Raw genomic sequence first — 17,513 nt, 5'->3', positions numbered from 1 at the left:
AGGGGAGCAGAGCCAGGGGTGTGTGCAGGGCAGGGACAGAGCAGGGCAGGACATTTACCCTGTGCTTCTGAAAGAGGCCCTGGCTGCCTCACAGCTCTCTCCTTTCTCCTCCTTCTTCTTCCATTTGTCCTCCCAGCCCTGCTGAGCCCCCAGGTCCTTGGGGTTTTTTCAGAGGATGGTGCCTGGGGGAGGAGGGGCACAACCCTCACTCATGGCCTGACCAGGTCCTGTTTGATTAGTGCTGTGGGTGGTGGCAGTGATGCTGTGACACCCAGGCAGGTGCCTGTTCAGCTGGAGCACAGGGCTTGGCTCCATCAGTGCTGATGTGTCACCACATGGCCACAGAATCCCCTCCAGCCACAGTGTGGGGGTTGTTGGGCCACTCCTCCCCAGTCCCCTTTGGATGCATTTATGGAGGGAGGTGAAACCACAGCCCCTCTCATCCTGTGAGTTTCTCCACTGCAGAAGCTGTGGTCTGGAACTGCCTTTTGTTGTGTAGCGTGGCCACATCTGGGGCCTTGCCTTCCTGGCACCACACCAGTTTTGAGCTTTTTGCAGCTTCCCAGGGTCTGTGTTTTGCTCTGTTTATTTGAAAGCTCCAACCCTGGAGCTGTCATCTGCTGTGCCAAAGGCGTCCCAGTCACGGAGAGAAAGGTTCAGGAGCTCAGCATCCCAAGGGAGAGACACAGGGTGTGAAATTCTCCTGTGTATAGGGGAGAACTGACACTTTTGGGGGCTGTGTCTGCCCCATCCCATGGGGAAGAGGCCCAGCAGCACCTAGGGATGGGTAGAAGGAATGAGAAAAAACAGGGAAACAACCTTATCTTGCTTTTCAGGGCCCACCGCAACGACATGGAGAACATCTTTCCCTTCCTCTTCCTCGGAGCCGTCTACTCCCTGCTGGATCCCAGTCCCACAGTGGCCAGGATCCACTTCCTCATCTTCTGTGTGGGACGGATCGTGCACACCATTGCCTACCTGCTGCAGCTGAGGGCACCCACCCGCTCCGTGGCCTACAGCGTGGCCCAGCTGCCCTGCTTCTCCATGGCCCTGCAGATCCTGCTGGCCACCACCCCGTACTGGTAACAGCCAGAGAGACCCAGCACCCAAACCCCCTCATCCTGACTCTGCTGGGCCCCCTGGAGTGGGAGAGAGTGAGAGTGTGTGTGTGTGAGATGTCAGCAGGGAGTTCACCTGCACCCTGAGGATGTTCAGTGCAGCCTTGATGCCATCAGGATTTGTCAGAGGAGGCACCAGAGAGAAGGGAAATGCAAGAAGGGGATGTGGGGGCAGGTTTCTCTCTCTCCTGCTGAGGATGAGAGGTGGAAAGCACATGGACTCCCCCTTGAGGAATGGGGTCATTGAAGGGAAGGTTTCCTGAGTTTGGAACTGTGACTGTGTCCTTTTCCTCTTGGTTGTGAATATCCCATGAATCAGGCAGGGAAAATCATGAGGGTCCCACAAAGTCTCTTAGTCGGCAGATGTTGTTGGTAGCAGAGGTTATAAAGCAGCCACCTCCTCCTGCCCAGCCACGTGCATCTCTGGGAATGTCAGTCCCTTAGGATTTAGTCCCTTGGGTTCCCTCTCCACCAAGGAGGACAGGAGGCAGGTGCGTTCCAGGCAGGCTGACAGGGAAGTCAGAATCTCAGGGGTGATGTTGTGAGGCCATTGGAGCATTCAGTGCTCCCAGTGCCACCCCGTCTCACAGCACAGCACACAGCTCCCTGCCAGGAGCCCCACTGCAGGCAGGACCTGGAGCTCCTGGCAGCTCCCAGCCAGCAGCAGCTGAGGCTTTTCCATCTCAGCCTCACCACAGCAAGATGCAGAGTGACGTGCCTGGAGAAGCCGGCAGGAATCCTTTACCCTGGACACACAGCCTGAACACATTTGCTGGACACAAAGTTCTGGGACTTCTGGAATGTCTGAAATGCTGGCACAAAACAGGGGCTTTGCAGACAGGGTTTTCTCCCAAAGGGCAGTCTAGTCCACATGCCACTAATACCTGAAAATGCCCCAGAGCATCAGACTGAGTTTCTCCCCCTCTGTTTTCAGCCCTTCTCTTGCCGTTGCTATTTGGGAAATGTGCCCTTATTGCCTTAGGGGAGTTTTCTCTCAGCTGTTTCCTGCTGTCCACTGCTGCCACGCCATTCACAGCCTGGAGCATCTGGTGTTTGCAGAAAGCTCTGGAAATGAGCAGAGGGGCTTGGAAGGGAGCATTGCTGCTCTGCAGGGTCACCCAGAAGTGTTGTGTTGGACAGGAGAGGCTGGGACCAGGGTAGTGCATGGTGACAAGGGCCCAGGAGCTCCTCTGCCACACAGCTGTCCCCAGGTGCCAGGGGCTGCTCCAGCAGCAGCAGCAATGGAGCATCCCTCTGGAGGAGAAGGAGGAGGAAACCCCTGCTCTTCAGTGCCTCCTCCCTCCTCTGAGGGCAGCACAGAGTTTGAATAGCATCACAGGGGAAAGCCAGAATGAGTAGAAAAGAAATTCCCCTCCCACCTGTCCTGTGCACTAAGGCTGTTCCCTTGACTCTGCTCTGCTCAGAGATCTCTTGCTGAGCACTGGGGACACACCTGCTCACACTGATGCTCAGCCTTTGCTCAGCTCAGGTAGAAGTTTCTGTACCAGTAACTCCATCCCAGTGCAGTTGTGGCCTCAGGCTGAGCTGTGTGGTGAAGGTTGGAGTGGAATTCTTTGCTCTCCCACTGCGAGGAAGGTGGGCAGGATTGCACGTTCAGCACTTCACTCTTGGCCACTTCTCCTTCCCACAGATGTCTGGGTTACACAGACTCCTCTTAACAAATCTTTTCTGCCTCACATGGTGCACAAGGTCTTGCACTCCTGTATGTTTCTCTGCTGCTGCACATGCATCCTGGTGGCAGGAAGCAAATATTCCCAATAAAAACAAATCATTGTGCTCTGATCCATCCTTCCTTGGGGAGCAGCAGATGCAGCTGGGCAGCAGCTGGGTCCAGCCCCAGCAGGATGGATCCTCAGCAGGATGTTAAACCCCACTGCAGAGCCTGGAGTGTCCTGGGACTTCTAGAGGCATCCCTTTCCTCTGCACTCGCCTGCCCTGCAGAGGAACCTCTTTTCCAGGTGTGCATTATTTGTGCTGATCCTTTAAATCCAGCAGAGCTGGGAATTATAAGCAGCTCTGCTCACTTTCCCTTCCCTGAGTAGCAAGCTTGGTGTTCACCCAAAAATCCTGGAGGGCTGGAGAAGCTCAGGTAAGAGGTAGTTGTTCTTCTTTCTGTTCTTAGGACTCATAAAGGAGCTGCTTGTGTTTTCCAAGATAAGTAGCCCCCCCCCCCCCTTTTTTTTTTTTTTTTGCACTGGGTTGCTGGGAAACAAATGCTTCATTTCCCTGGTTTTCCAGTATTTTCTTCAGTTGTTGGTGCTTGGGAGCTGCTGCCCACTGGGTTGCTGGGAAACAAATGCTTCATTTCTCTGGTTTTCCCCTATTTTTTTTAAAGTTGTTGATGGTTGGGAGGTACTGCCCAATCAGTGTCTGTGTTAGTTTCATAAAATGGCTCCACTTGGTTCTTTTCTTACCCTGTTTGTTTTCAAATGAGAAAAGCAGTGGTTTTATAAAATGGACTCTCTCCAGTACATGTTGCTGAGGTTGGAGATGTGGCTGGGATGGAGATTTTGGCATAGGAAGGAAGAAGGGAAGCTCCAGAACCCCCTTCCAATCCCCAGATCTGCCAGCTGCTTCAGCCTCTTCTCAGCTGCCTGTCCAGTGCCTGAGACTGATGCCCTGCTCAGGGAATCTGAGGTTACATGCAAAGCTCTGCTTTCTCCTTTTTTATTAAAAAAAAAAATAAACTCTGCTTACTGGCTGCAGGGAAAAGCTTGGGAATGTGAACTCTCCTGGCTCAAAAAAAACAAACACAAAAAGCCTGCAAGGCAAACTTAGGAGAGGCCCAAGCATTGCACTTATTTTGAAGTGTTGTGGAAGTTTGGGGGGAAGCAAAACCAAGCTGGGCTCGGTTGCTTGGGCAGCACCAGACCCATCAGGGCTCTCCTGGGACCAGGTGGTCAGAGCCACTGGCTCTCCCCTGGACACTGCCAGTGATTGCTGCATGTGAGAGACATTCCTGCCTTTTCCCAATTAATATCTACAGCCCACAGCTCCCAAATTCCTGCTCTGGCATCAGTGTAGGCAAAGGATGTGCCCAGTGTCTCCTGCTGCTTCAGGAGAGCAAGGACAGTGGTTGCACCCACCAGTCTCTGGGGTTTGGGGTGTGCTTTGAATGTCCAACAACTTGTTTTCCACACCTGGCTCAAACTACAAGCAGCAACGCTGTGAAACACACCTGGGACTGAAGAACAAAACACAATCTGGTGCTTAAATGGGTACAAGCTGAGAGAGGAGAAATTTCAGTTAGAGATTAGGAAGAATTTTTGTGCTGTGAGGGTGGTGGGACACTGGTACAGGCTGCCCACGGAGGCTGTGGATGCCCCAGCCCTGGCAGAGTTCAAAGCCAGGTTGTTTGAGCAACTTTGGTCTAATTCCATCTGTGGGTTGGGAGGAGGTGATCTTTAAGGTCCATTAAGGTGATCTTTAAGGTCCATTCCGCCCCCTTCTGTGGTTAAATGTGTGGATGTGATTCACACCACAGTACGTGTCTTTCCTCACGGTGTCTGGAGCTGGGAGAAGAGCAAGTGGAGACCGGGCACAGGCTGCTTTCCCTCCCACACTCCTTCAGGTGCTTCAAGCCCCAGGATCCGTCCCACCCCTGAGCACAGGACACACCTCTCCCTTACCTGCCTGCACCCCTCCCCGGGTCTCTTGTCATCGAGACCATTCCCTGGTGGGACCTGGACCAAGATTCCCTCTTGGGCAGGTTACCTTTAACACAGATCACTCCTTTTCTGCCCTCCCAAAATCCCCATTCCCTCTAGCAGATGGGGTTTTGATACACAAATCTCCTTATTCCTCTTGAGGAACTGGGATTCCTGCGACTTGTAGAGAGAAATGAGAGGAGCCAGCTCTACAAGCATGAGCACTCAGAAATCTCCTGGAGAAGAGGGCAGCAGGGAAGCGCCGTTCTCTGGCACACGAGGATGAATTTGGCACCGGAAAAACTTTTTCCGGCGGGCGTTTCCTAACAGGGCTGTGGGGCTGAGCCCTGCTTCAGACGTGGGGCTCGGGATGCGGCCGGGTGCGGAACGGAGCAGCACGGGGGGCTCGGGATGCGGCCGGGTGCGGGATTGGAGAGGGGCAGCGCGGGGGGCTCGGGATGCGGCCGGGTGCGGGACTGGAGCGGGGCAGAGCGGGGGGCTCGGGATGCGGCCGGGTGCGGGACTGGAGCGGGGCAGAGCGGGGGGCTCGGGATGCGGCCGGGTGCGGGACTGGAGCGGGGCAGAGCGGGGGGCTCGGGATGCGGCCGGGTGCGGGACTGGAGCGGGGCAGAGCGGGGGGCTCGCCCCGGGCTCCGCGGGCTGCGCTGCGCGGGGCTGCAGCACCCTCGTGTGGCTGCGGGACCCTGCGGGGGACACGGGGACCCTGCCCGGATCCTCCGCCCTCCCCCCGTTTGCTGGGGGTGCGCATGGAGTTGTTTGGGATGGATGGATGGATGGATGGATGGATGGATGGATGGATGGATGGATGGATGGATGGATGGATGGATGGATGGATGGATGGATGGATGGATGGAGGGTGTCATTCCTTAGGGAACTGGTTGAGGAGGAGGAGGCTGGTATCTGCTCCAGTGCCCATCAGCCTCTCCAAAACAGGCAGATGCGATGCCACTTCCAGGGAGATCCTCCCATCACCACAGACTTGCTCTTTGGGAGTCACCTGGTTGAAAACAGAGTGGTTTGAGGAGGAAACAGTTTGTAAATATCCTTGCAAACTTTCCCTGCTTCTGAAGTTGTGGCGTATGGATGCAACGCTGTACATCTCCAGGCAGTAGCTCCTCCTTACACATGATAACTCTTCCTGGGTTTTGTGACACCAGCTACAAAAGGAACCTTTGCTTCCTCCCTTCTTCCCAGGTAATTATAAAGCATTACATCCCTGTGCATAGCTCCCCTCCAGCTTCTCTGCTGCCTTAGGTTGCTTCCCTGTGTGGTTGGAAAGAAGCAGCAGCGAACAAAATATCTGCTGCAGGGAGGAGATGCTCCTTCCATATGGAATGTAGAGTTTAGGGTGAGCATCACAGCCCCCAGGACAGGAGCACTGCTCCAAAGGGCAGGAGGGGCTCTGCTGCTGGGAGGTGACACGGTGCTGTCACAGGAACATGTGCTCCTGCAGTTTGTGGATGGTGCAACAACCATCTTCAGACCTTCCCGCTGCCACCAGAGGGAGAAGGGCTCAGCAGCACAAGGATGAAGGAAAAAGAGGATGCTGTAACCATGATATGTCTGTAATTCATTCTGGATGGGGATAACCAGGCGGGTGTCCCCGTGAGCTGGAAAATGTGAGCTCTGTTTTGTCTTGCTGCTGCAGCAGCCGATGCTGATGACAACACAAAATTGTTCTCATCAAAATATTCTAGGGGCAAACTTCAACTTTTCATCAGTCAGCAAGTCATGCACAAGTGCCAGGCTGGGGGGTCAGAAACAAGGAAAGGAGGTCCAGAAAGATCCTGCCATCACCTGAGACCCACCCTTTTGGATTCACCTGGTTGAAAACCAACTGCTTTGAGGAAGGAAACCATTTGCAAATGTCTTTGCAACCTTCCACCACACCCAAAGTTGCAGTGCATGGATGGAGAGCAGCTCTCCTGCCCAAATTAGAACTGGTGATGGATGTGCCCTTCCAGGGAGGAAAACTTCCCCTGTCCTGGAAGGAGAGAGGTTGCACAACACCTTGGAGTTCCTCATTGACAGCCTTCCCCCAGTATCTCCCTCCCCCGTGGGGTGGGTGCAGACCCTGCCAGGTGAGCTGCAGCTCTCCATGCTCTGTCTCCTGGTTTGAGGCCCCTCAGATGCCCATCAGCTCCTGGGAGCTGGCTGACCATGGGTTGAGACCTTCTGCTCTAGTGGCAGATGAACTGAGGCTGAGACAGTTCAGGCAGGAAATAAGTGACATATTTCCAGCAGTCAACAGTGGTGAGTCACTGGAGGAATCTGCCCTGGGATCTGTAAGTTCATCACTTCCAAGGGTCTCTTGACTCAGGGTTGGATGCTTTCCAAAGGGATGCTCTGCACTGGCCACGTGCTGAGGACATGAGGATGCTGCTTGGGTGATGTTCTTTGTGCAGGAGGTTGGACAATTGGCCTTAATGATCTACAAGCCACTTACTGAGTGAATAAATAAATGGTTACAAAGCAGCAGCAGAGCATTTGGCAGGGATGGTCAAGTGTGTGGGACCATGGTGGGCCTGGGGTGATGTCCAGTATGGGGACTTGCTCCTGCTGGGTGCTGCTGGGATGAGGTGGGATGAGCCTTGTTCCCCTCTAGGGAAAGCTGGAACACATTGTTTAGGGATCCTTCCTCCCTCAGCCTTGGATCCACGTGTCCCAACAGCCACTGGTGATGGGAGGGACAAAGGCTGCAGCTGGGAGGGAGCTGATCCTGTGGCTGTCACGGAGCTGAGCCTCTCTGGGTGCAGGGGACAGGGCTGTGGTCCCCTGGCTGTGTGTGGGGATGGAGGATGGCCTGGAGAGGAGGAGGTGACAGAGACATCCTGAAAGTGACGCCATGTGAGCTGGCCTGCAGGGAGGCTGCTGTGATGAAGGCAAGTAAAAGAAACAATGGGAACCCAGGTGTCTCCTCTCCTCCCAGCTCCTGGGAGTCAGCAGGGCAGCAGATTTCTGCACAGGCAGTTGAGTCCCTGCCACGTTGCACCAACACACACCCACCATTAACTTTCTCTCCCTCTCTGAATGCACCATAGCATTGATCTCCACAGTATCTTGGAGCAATGAATTTCAGGCTTTATTTGGACAATGAGGACACTTTCTGCCTTGCTCTCTGATCCTTTTCTAGCAAATCCTGCCCCTTGACTCGCTGCCTTTCAGTCTGAGCATGTGCTGGGCAGTTTCCCCTGGGTACATCTTCACACCTCTCCACATTGCATTAAATCTTCTGCCTGATAGCTCAGCACTGTGAGCTTCTGGAGCCCTGTTTAACTTTGGCTGCCTCAACTATTTGGTATCACCTTTGCCTGACCACTGATTCCTCTTGTTTTGGGTGCTCGGTGCCTGCTCTGCACCTGTGGGCCTTTGCTCCCTGGAAAGTGCTCTACAATCTGATGGTTTATTTCTACCCTTTGGTTTCTTTCAGCTCAATTTCTGTGCAGAATCTGACCCTCCTTGCTACCTCTTAATTCAATTTCTGCCCAGGCTGCTTGTCCAGGCCAGGTGGGGAAACCACAGAGGCTGGTGATGGAAGACTCGGGTCCCTATCACATGCACTGACACGTCTCTACTCAGTAAAATATTTATTCCTCCATTATTTCACAAGAGTTGTTTTTACAAAAACCTTACAAAAATTTCCAAAACACAGACATGCAGAAGAAAAAAACCAAATCCACCACGGATCTTGTTACAAGTAATTGAAATGTACAAATAGAAAGGGCGAGAGAGAGCTTAGATTACAATAATCCCTCGGTCCTGCTACCCCTCCATGGGTGCAATTTGTATCTCTTCTTGGTGAGTTCAGCACTGACTGACAAGCTGTGATAAGCTGCCAAAAGCACAGTAAAGGAGGGGCCCTAAGATTAGGAGCAAATGTTTTCAAATATATATATACATATAGATATTTAGTGAAGAAATATTTATTCCCTGCTTTTTTTAGGTTTACAGAAACAGCATCTGCAAACTATTAAATGGGTTTATTTTCATTAATGTTCTCAAAGAGGCAGCGACATTTATATCCCTGTGGTTTCATCTTGTATAACTGAAAAAAGAGCCCTGTGCTTTCCATGGGAATAGGACCCCCCTGGCCCCCTCCTCCTGCCCCAATGGTGTTTCTCAGGGTGGATGATTTGATCCACAGTGGATCCCTCTTCCCCCTGGCTTGGCAGGTCCCTGTGCAGTGTGGGGAGCTGGCATGACACATGGGAGGGATCCCAGCCCTGGAAATGCGGACAGGGGCAGAGGGTGGGTATTTAGGGTGACACTGGAGGAGGTGGACAGGGTCAGGCAGGCTGTGCCCTCTCCCTGCCTGCCAGGTTTGAGGAGGAGAACGTCGCTGTTCCCAAGTGTAGAGCAGAGAAGGCAGGGGCTGGAGGCAGGATGGAGGGGCTGGTTCACCCCCAGGCACAGGAGATGGTTCTCCCATCAGGTCTCCAGCTCTGGGTGCTGGGTGAGTCCCCTCATGGTGGCATTGCCTGGGGTGCAGCTGATGGCCCTGGTGTCACAGCCACTGGGTCCCACATGCAGCTGCAGTGACAGCCCCAGTGGGAATGGGAGAGGATGCTCCTGGGAGCTCTGGGGACTCAGGTGGGCACTTTGTAGCTGTGGCACTTTCAGCCTCGGTGTCACCAGCCAGAGGATGTTTACCTGGAGGAGGCACCTCAGCAATTGCTCTAATTGTCCTCAGATCCATTGCTGCAGCCCCCAAACCAACCCCTTCTAGGGAAGCAGGGCCGTGTCTTCTCTGCCCAGGCCACCCCTCTGAGCTGGTGGTGTCCCCATGCTTGGCTGGTGGCTCTTTCCAGTGGGTGAGGAAAGGGTGATGTGGTTTCCAGTGGGCTTTGTCCACAGGGACGCCACACCTCCACCACCCCAGCTGTGGAACTGGCAGGGGAAGGTGGAGGCTGCATCTCCCCACAGCTCAGCCCCATGGCTTAGGGCCAGGCTGCCCACCCCGTGTCCATCCCCTGCACGTCCCACCTTGGAACCTCATTAGGCTGCGCAGCAGGGTGGGATGAGGGGGAAACCATTTCCTTTCTGCAAAACCAAGAAAGCCTCCCCCCATGGAGCCGCCGGCCCCAGAGCCCCGAGCACATCTGCGGAGCTGCCGACGGGGAGGCTGTGCCTCCGGAAGGCGAAGCCTTCGTTGGCACGAAGCGCTGGGAGCCGCCTACTCAGCTGAAACCCAACAGCTTTTTCCAATTTTCTCATTCCCTGGGACTGCTCAATGACCTGGGGCTCTGCAGAATCGCTGGCAAATCCACCAAGGCAGGGCAGCGGTGCCTGCCTGGGGATTGGCGATGCATCCCCGGCTCACGGGAGAGCTCACAGGCTCCAGGAGGGTCTGTTGAGGTGCTGCAGCTCTGCTTGCCCCTCTGGGAAGGGACAAAGCCTGATGCCATCAGCATAGACAGCTCATAAATGCAGGAAGCACAGTGCAGAGGGCTGGCCAAGACTGGCCATGGCATGGGTGAGCCATCAGCTTCCCAAAGCCCCAAACTTGGGGAGGTCCCAAACCCCACACTGTGGCTGGGGTTGCACAAAGAAACAAACACATGGATCAGCTTTGGCACACACAGTTGAGCGCCACAAGTCACAGCCTGGTGGAAAGGGGGGCCCGTGATCCTCCCACAGTGTCCCTGCGGGAGGAGAAGACCCAATAACTCTTTGGCTCTCTGGGCAAGATACCCAAATTGGTCAAATCCAATAGTCCAAGATCCTTCCATGTTTGGAAGCAAATTCTTGTTCCCTTGGCAAGTCTGTTTGTCCTCAAAGAGCGTGTGGGGGGTATGTGTGTATATATAGCCGTTATTATAAGGGTGTGCGGAAAAGCAAGTTTCTAACCAAGTTCGCTCCATATGTGGCTATAATTATGTGCCACTTCGGCCTGGGACTGACTTTACCTTCAGAAGGGAAGGGAAGAGGAGAGAAGATGCTGAGACATTGGATGAGTGGCATGTGTGTTGGGCAGGCGGCGGATTTGTCCTAGGCCTTGCACGGGAGCTCCACGCTGTATCCTGGAGGAGGCCACGGGATGGGCTTTGCCCTGCTCAGTTTACGGTCGGCACCTGGTTCTGATGGAGGCTGAACTCTTTGGCCTTGAGGCGCAGGCTGGCGATGCTGTTGGCCATGTTCACCCCCTGGGTGGGCGTTGCGGTCCCGCTGGAGCTGTAGGAGGGCACAGTGCTGCAGGGAGGGAGCAGGGAGCAATGAGGAATGGCCCATGGAGAAGACCCCATGCCCTTTGTGGTCCTGCTGGCTTCCCAGGCCAGGCTAGCTGTTCCCTATTGGAGATCTCTCACAAGAACAGCCAAGGCTTCAGCATTTTTATGGGCTTGGATGGATGTGGGAACCCCTCAAACTATGCACCAGGAGGCCCTGCTTTGTGCTTTTGGATGTGATGGCTGAACATGAACAGCTGGGAACCAGAAGGGACCCATGCCACCTCCTGTGCCGAGATGTGGGAAGGGTCAGCACGAGGCCAAGCAAATCCCTTGCGAGGACCAGGGCGCCTGCTCCAGCCCCAAAATGCAAGGAGGCAGAGAAGCCTGCTCAGCATTGGGCAGTGGATGCTCAGACAGAGTTTAAATGATTCCAAAGCCAAGTCACACGAGCTCCTTTTGGCCTCATAAAACTCCCCAAATCCCCAGCAGTGGCACAGGGCTGCATCCCTGGGGCAGTGGAGCGGTCTCTAGGCAGCCCTGCCCCGTGGCCACCTCCTCCCCAGCTCGTCCAGAGCCTCCACCTACCTGTACGGGGAGGTGCTGGTCCACGAGAGATACTCAGGGGTCAGTGCAGTGGGTCGTGGTGCCATGGGCTGCTCAATGGCTGCTTCCTGGCTGTAGGATTTGAGCAGGGATGCCGATCTGTTGGCCAGCATCGCCCTCTCGTTACGGCGGAACTTGGCCCTCCGGTTCTGAAACCACACCTGTGATGGGGAAAGGTGGAAAGGTGGTCAGAGGGGACCCAGTGCACTCAGGGATGTCCCAACCATCTGTCCTATGGGTTGTGGTGATGTGCAGGATGAAACAAGGGAAGGGACAGTCCCTGCTCCTGCCTGGGGCGAGGCAGAGGTGTTGCTTTCTCCCACACAAACCTGTGCTCACCTGGACTCTGGCCTCGCTGAGGTTGACCCTTCTGGCCAGCTCCTCCCGCACGAAGGCGTCGGGGTAGTGCGTCCTCTCAAAGACCCTCTCCAGAGCCTGCAGCTGGCTGCTGTTGAAGGTGGTGCGATTCCTCCTCTGCTTCTTCTTCCTCTTGGCTGCCCCGCAGCTTGGGCTCAGGCTCTCACCTGTGGGGAAGGAACAGAAGCCACATGAGAGCCAGACCTGTGTGAGACCCCCTGACCCAGCCAAGCCCAAGCCCTCCTGGGGGTCTGCAGTGTCCTGCCAGCCATGCTCCCTCCAGGCACCTGGGACTCTCTGGGGATATGTGCAACCCTGTGATGTCCATGAGAATCAAAACCTGTTTTGGGACCTGCTGGAGCTTAGGGTAAACCCCAAAATTTACCAAGGCCTGTGGTGGTTTCACATCTGGCTAAACCATGCTGACCTGATTTTGAATACCAGTCCCAGTGTATTCTGGGGCTGCACTTGATCCAAACTGGAGCTCAGCTCTTGCTAAGACTTCAAGTCAAGCTTTCATGAATGGTGATGAAAATCCAGCACCAAAACACCCCCAAGATGTGGGTCTGAGCTCCCACCTCCAGCACCCCCGAGGCCCCAGCTGTGGCATGTCCCCAAGGTGACACAGGACTGCAGCCAAGCATCTGCTCTTCCAACGCTGCTCCTCAGAGCTCGGAGCGAGCGGCACCGCGTCTCGCAGGGCTCAGCCTCCGCAGTGTTTATTTCTGGCTTTGCTGCCTCATGGAAACATGATGCTGAGGGTGTAGTCTGGTTTCTCAGTATTGATCTTGGGCTGTCAGCCAGGCTGAGATTAATCTCCTCTTTGTCACTAATATCATAAGGTTTGGGCAATTTTGTGAAGCTTTTTTCCGAGACACCCAGTCAGCTCCTGCAAAGGCTCCGTGGGGAGCACAGCTCGCTGTCGTTCTCCCTTGTGGAGGTACTGGTTAATGGTTCTTTCTGTTCATAAAGCATCTGGATCCAATCTGTACCTACTGGTGGGAAAGCATTCTGGAATTATTTGAAATGTTAATATTTTTATGGCATCCTGATTCATGGCAGGGGTATGTTGGGTCTTTCTGCTCTGTATCATTGCAGAGGCCAGGGTGGCAGAACTCACCACTCCCTGAGTATGCTCACAAATTTAATACTTGCTAATAATATTAATTGTGATACTTATTTAATAAGTCTAGCATTTTCAGATAATGCTTGAGCAACAAAGTTTCAAGACACCATCAAGCTGTTGAGCAGGAGGAAACTTCCAAGATCTTTAAGGCCAGAAAAACCTTCTTGCACCTTAACTCTGAATAATTCAAGCCATGAAACATCCAACAGCAAGTTTCTCATCAAGTCCCTAGGACTCCTATGTGCCCAACTACATCATTCTCCCAAGGCCTCTCTGCAGCCACTGGTATTTCTCTGGGCCTTTAATTGTGCTGTAGGTGCAACTTGGCCTTGGTTGACCATCAACAATCTGTGATCTTGTATTTTGGACATGGTCTTCTTGGTTGGGTGAAGACACGATGGACAGTGCCTGAAACATGTGTGGGTTTGAGACCCTTTCCCCAGCCAGGAAACCACGGGCTGCCCTTCACCACCAATTGTGTCTAAAGGCTCACAAATAAAATTCTCAGAATTCCCTCCAGCACTTCCTCCTGCAGCTTCAAATGTTCTGCCAGTTTCTGCTTTCCAGTTGCCCCTTTTAGTTAAACTCCTTTTTTGGTCCTGTTTTCCTCCAGCGAGCTAACGAGCCGCTGGATTAAAATACATGAAGTCCAGCCATGGCTGTCCCTGAGTTTTCTGGGAGCTTGGGACTGAAATGGGAACCATCAGGCTGGGAAAGAGCTGCATACAGGATGTAACAGGGTGAGAGGTTTCCTTGTGGGTTTATGACCATGCCACAGGGCTTCTGGGGAAATGGTACATCAGGGTTTGGTTCAAAATAGTCACAAGGGCACCCACTGCCCCTCACCAAACTGGCAGTGATTTCAACAGAACCCTGGGAAATGTATAAATAAAATTTATAAACCCCCTTTGGCTCCATCCTCAATTTAAACCTGGCTATAGGACTTTTCCATAGTGCTGATTTCCCTTGCCCAATCTAATTTGGCTGAAAGAAAGGAGGAAGAGGAAAGTTTTTTGAAATCAACTCTCAATCCAGTTCTGTAGGATCTGCCCACATTTCTGGCTGGTGTTTATCTCCCCAAACCCACAGAAGGAAGAGCTAAACAGCCACAGGAGACAAGTGGTGCTGAGTGCTTCCCATATGGGGCTGGCAGTAATGCTGGGGTCGAAGTTTAGGACTGGACTTGGATCAGGATGTGTCCAAGCACCAGCTGTTCCTGGGTATTTGGCGACCTGCAAACCCTGGGCCATGCTGGTTTTGGGGCATTTTGTTCAGCCCCTATTGCTGCTTTTAATGGAGGGACCTTCCACACCTTTTCCATGGCAGGGAGGCAGCTCCACACATGGAGTTCCTGCCTGGATCCTCTGCTCTGCCCAGGGATGAGCCTTGGTAATGCATCAGCATCTTTTCCTCATTAGCTCAGGCATTGCAGGCCTGTGGGAGCAGGCAGATGCCACCCGAATTGCTGGTGGTGAATGTCTGACAGGTTTACAGGGTACAGGATCTCCTCTATCAGAGATGCTTTAATAACCCCAAATCAACTTCCCAAAAAGGAGCATGGCTCAATTCTCTGTGGCATCAGTGAAGGGATGGGAAGGGGGATGAGTTGAGTCCCCTGAAGACGCCCTGTCCTCCCACTGCCATCAGGGGGACTTGGATTTAACCAGACCTGCTGACACCTTGATGGAAGAATCAGAAGCCAGTTCCCCAGCCTGATGGGCACCCAGGAATAAGAGTTTGTAATTGCACAAAGTTAAAACCAGCTTCCCACCATCACTGTTCTGTCCCAAAGCAGTGCTTAGGGAGGCTATGGAGAAAGCCAAACCCTTGCCTTTGTCAAGTATAATTTGGGGGTTCATTTGGGCTGAAGGGACCAGCTTGGTTGTCCAACCCTGAGGTCAGAGGGGCTCCTGAGCCTTCCCCCCAGCCTCCTTCCCTGTATTTATCTTCCACTGATTACAATTTCCGCTGAAAGGAAAAGAAATGCAGGGAAAGGGGGAAAACAGGGGGGATAACGTTACTGAGTAACGAAAGATGACATGAGGGGGAGGATGGGGAGAGGGAGGCACAGGGGCTTTGCACAGAGCAGGATGGGCCCAATGTGCACCACAAAAAAGCCTTAAATTGCCCCAGACTGTTAGGAAAGACAGGAGACTTTCCACCCGTGGTGTGGATGAGTTTTGGGGTGCTGGATGTGGCCTGGGTCACCTCCAGCCTCCTCTCTGGGCTGTCCTGCCTCAGGCAGTGCTGCCTGAGAGCTGCAGAGAGCCTGGGGACAGCTCTGTGCCCTACAGACGCCATGGGGTGCTGGGGTCACCCCAAAACCCTTCTCCCCGTGGGAGCACCAGTGCTGGCAAGCCTGGACCGTGCCACAGGGAGAACTTGGGAGCAAAGGCAGCACCACCCCCGGGTCAGAGCCGGGCTGGTTCAGCTGGGCACCAACCAAGCCCCCTTCTCCCACTCCTGCCTGTGCCCTCTGTGCTTCCATTAGTTTTCCACAGGAAGGACTCAGCAGTCTCAGCCTTGGTGCTGGGCTTGCCCTCGCACTGGCAGGGCCCCCAGCCTCCCACAGCTGCTGTTGAGCACTGTAAAGAGGTGATTTTCACTGGATTTCCACCAAGGCTTTGGGTTTGACTAAGAGCTCCATTAGTGCACAGTAAATGGGCTCAGAGCAGCTGTGATCCTGATCAACCAGCATCCACAGTCCCAGCAGCTCTCCTGCCTGACCCCAGAAACACAGGCAGGGATCCTGCCTTGGGATGTCTCTCAGGGATGGGCTTCATTGCCAGCCATGCTCAGTCTCCCCTCTGGACACCCAGTTTGGGGCATTTATTTGCAAAATGTCCATCCAGAGTGAGGTGTTTGCCCAGCACCACCCCTGCTACCCCAGCCAGCTGCCAGCCTGTCTCTTCCCCAGGGGATGCTGCAAACCCTGCTCCCTATCAGTACCACCACATCTGGGACAAGTTTTCCTGACTCCAACTCCACCACTCGGCTTTGGGGTGCAAGTTTCCCCATTTTTCAGGTCAGAAGGCAGCAAGTTCAACCCTCTCATGCAAAAAAGCCCAGGCTACATCTCCTCCAACGTGTTTCATTTTCCACTGCACCGCAGCCCCCACGGCCCTGAAACGTTTTCTGTCATTAAATTATTTCACACGTTCCGTTTATTTGGAGCAGTTTGCCAAAGACCCTTTAAGCTTTAAATTTTTCACACCCCCCCCCCCAGCCAAAATGATCAAATCTGCTGTACCATTTACTTCCCTACTACGCCTGGAATGGCATTTTTTTCCTTCTTTTTTCTTCTTGGGTATAATTTAAGGGTTGAAATAGCCTGGAGGGAATTAGCTGTAAATTCTTCCTAAGACAAATAAATTCAGCCCTCTAAGTTTCTACGTTTTTCAAACTGTTGAGAGACATTTTGGGTTTGTTTTACTTGAAATAATGATCGTGGCATATCTGACCCTCAGGCTGCGGCCGACTCTAGCCAAATAAATAGCTTTTATTAATTAAGGTTTATCCTTAACAAATAAAACCCCAATTTGATCTCGGCCGGCTGAATTAGCAAAAATAAACAATGGGTTCTCTGGGCACTTGATGTGGATTTAACAAATTAACGCTGGGCCTTCATCAGGGAAGCCGCAGGGTGGTGGAGGTCTTTTACAGCCAAGAAATCCTTTGGAAAAACAATGTCTTTCGTTTCTCCCATGGTCTCTCTCGGTAAACATGTGCACTCCCTTCATCCCTTCGTACTCGGGGGAGCGAGGAGAGCTCCGGCCATGACGTCTGCCAGAGCTTCATGTGCAATTGTTTAACTTCTCCTCTAAATCATGGGGAGGGAGTGCTTCCCCTCGGACTGCAGAGAGCTGGAGCAGAGCTCTGGGCTTTGGGAATGGCCCCTCCATGGTGTGTGCCCACTCCAGCTCTGCTCTGTTCCACAGCCTTCAGCTGAGGTGGGATTTGGGGGTGCATGGACTGCCAAGTGCAGGGGACGCCTCTTTCCAGCAGCCACTTCCAACACTGCCCTGCCTTGGGATGCAGCTGGGAACAGCCTGGGAGCCCAGGGGGGTTTACAGGCCCATACCAGGGCTTTGGAAGGAGGAGGAATAGTAGGAGGGATGCTCCAGAGGCCAAAGGGAAGCTGGGCACTTGTCCCTGCTCATGGGCACAGGAAGGACAGGGTTTGTGGCGGTAGGGATGGTGGGAGATGCCTACACCACAACAGGTCTTTAATCTCCCCAAATCAGCTTGGAAAGCCTGGGGGGCTGAGAAGCAGCCAGGAACCTGCCCCTCCACATGTGCTGAGTCACCCAGGTATGGTTCCTTTCCTGCACCCAGCCATGAGCCCAGCCTGGGTGCACAGGAGCAGCACCAGCAAAACCACATTGGTGAAACTCCCATTTTCTGCATAGTTTCACCCCATTTTCTGCACTGCTTCACCCCAGTACCCAGGGGA

General features: G+C 53.6%; 2 protein-coding genes across 5 annotated transcripts in view; one reads left to right on the top strand and one right to left on the bottom strand.

The window, feature by feature from the left end:
- The window catches only part of PTGES (prostaglandin E synthase), a 27,446-nt gene extending 18,808 nt beyond the window's left edge, over positions 1-8,638 (top strand). For 3 of the 4 annotated variants that reach the window (XM_066562649.1, XM_066562648.1, XM_066562647.1), the window contains exons 4-5: positions 837-1,082; positions 8,238-8,638. In XM_066562649.1, the coding sequence (XP_066418746.1) occupies positions 837-1,082; positions 8,238-8,280 (289 nt within the window). In that variant the 3' untranslated portion in view covers positions 8,281-8,638. Of the gene's footprint in view, positions 1-836; positions 3,304-8,237 lie in introns of those variants that run through there. The other variant, XM_066562650.1, reaches the window with a different exon arrangement.
- PRRX2 (paired related homeobox 2) overlaps positions 8,380-17,513 on the bottom strand; it is a 24,177-nt gene continuing 15,043 nt past the window's right edge. The window contains exons 2-4 of the mRNA XM_066562645.1: positions 11,917-12,101; positions 11,560-11,738; positions 8,380-10,996 (exon numbers count right to left, since the gene is read on the bottom strand). Of these exons, the coding sequence (XP_066418742.1) occupies positions 10,861-10,996; positions 11,560-11,738; positions 11,917-12,101 (500 nt within the window). The 3' untranslated portion in view covers positions 8,380-10,860. The remainder of the gene's footprint in view (positions 10,997-11,559; positions 11,739-11,916; positions 12,102-17,513) is intronic.

The sequence above is a fragment of the Molothrus aeneus genome, chromosome 19 (genome assembly GCF_037042795.1).
Source record: "Molothrus aeneus isolate 106 chromosome 19, BPBGC_Maene_1.0, whole genome shotgun sequence".
NCBI classification, from domain to species: Eukaryota; Metazoa; Chordata; class Aves; order Passeriformes; family Icteridae; genus Molothrus; species Molothrus aeneus.
Note: the sequence above shows the minus strand (reverse complement) of the source record. Positions and strands in the feature narration are given on the sequence as shown.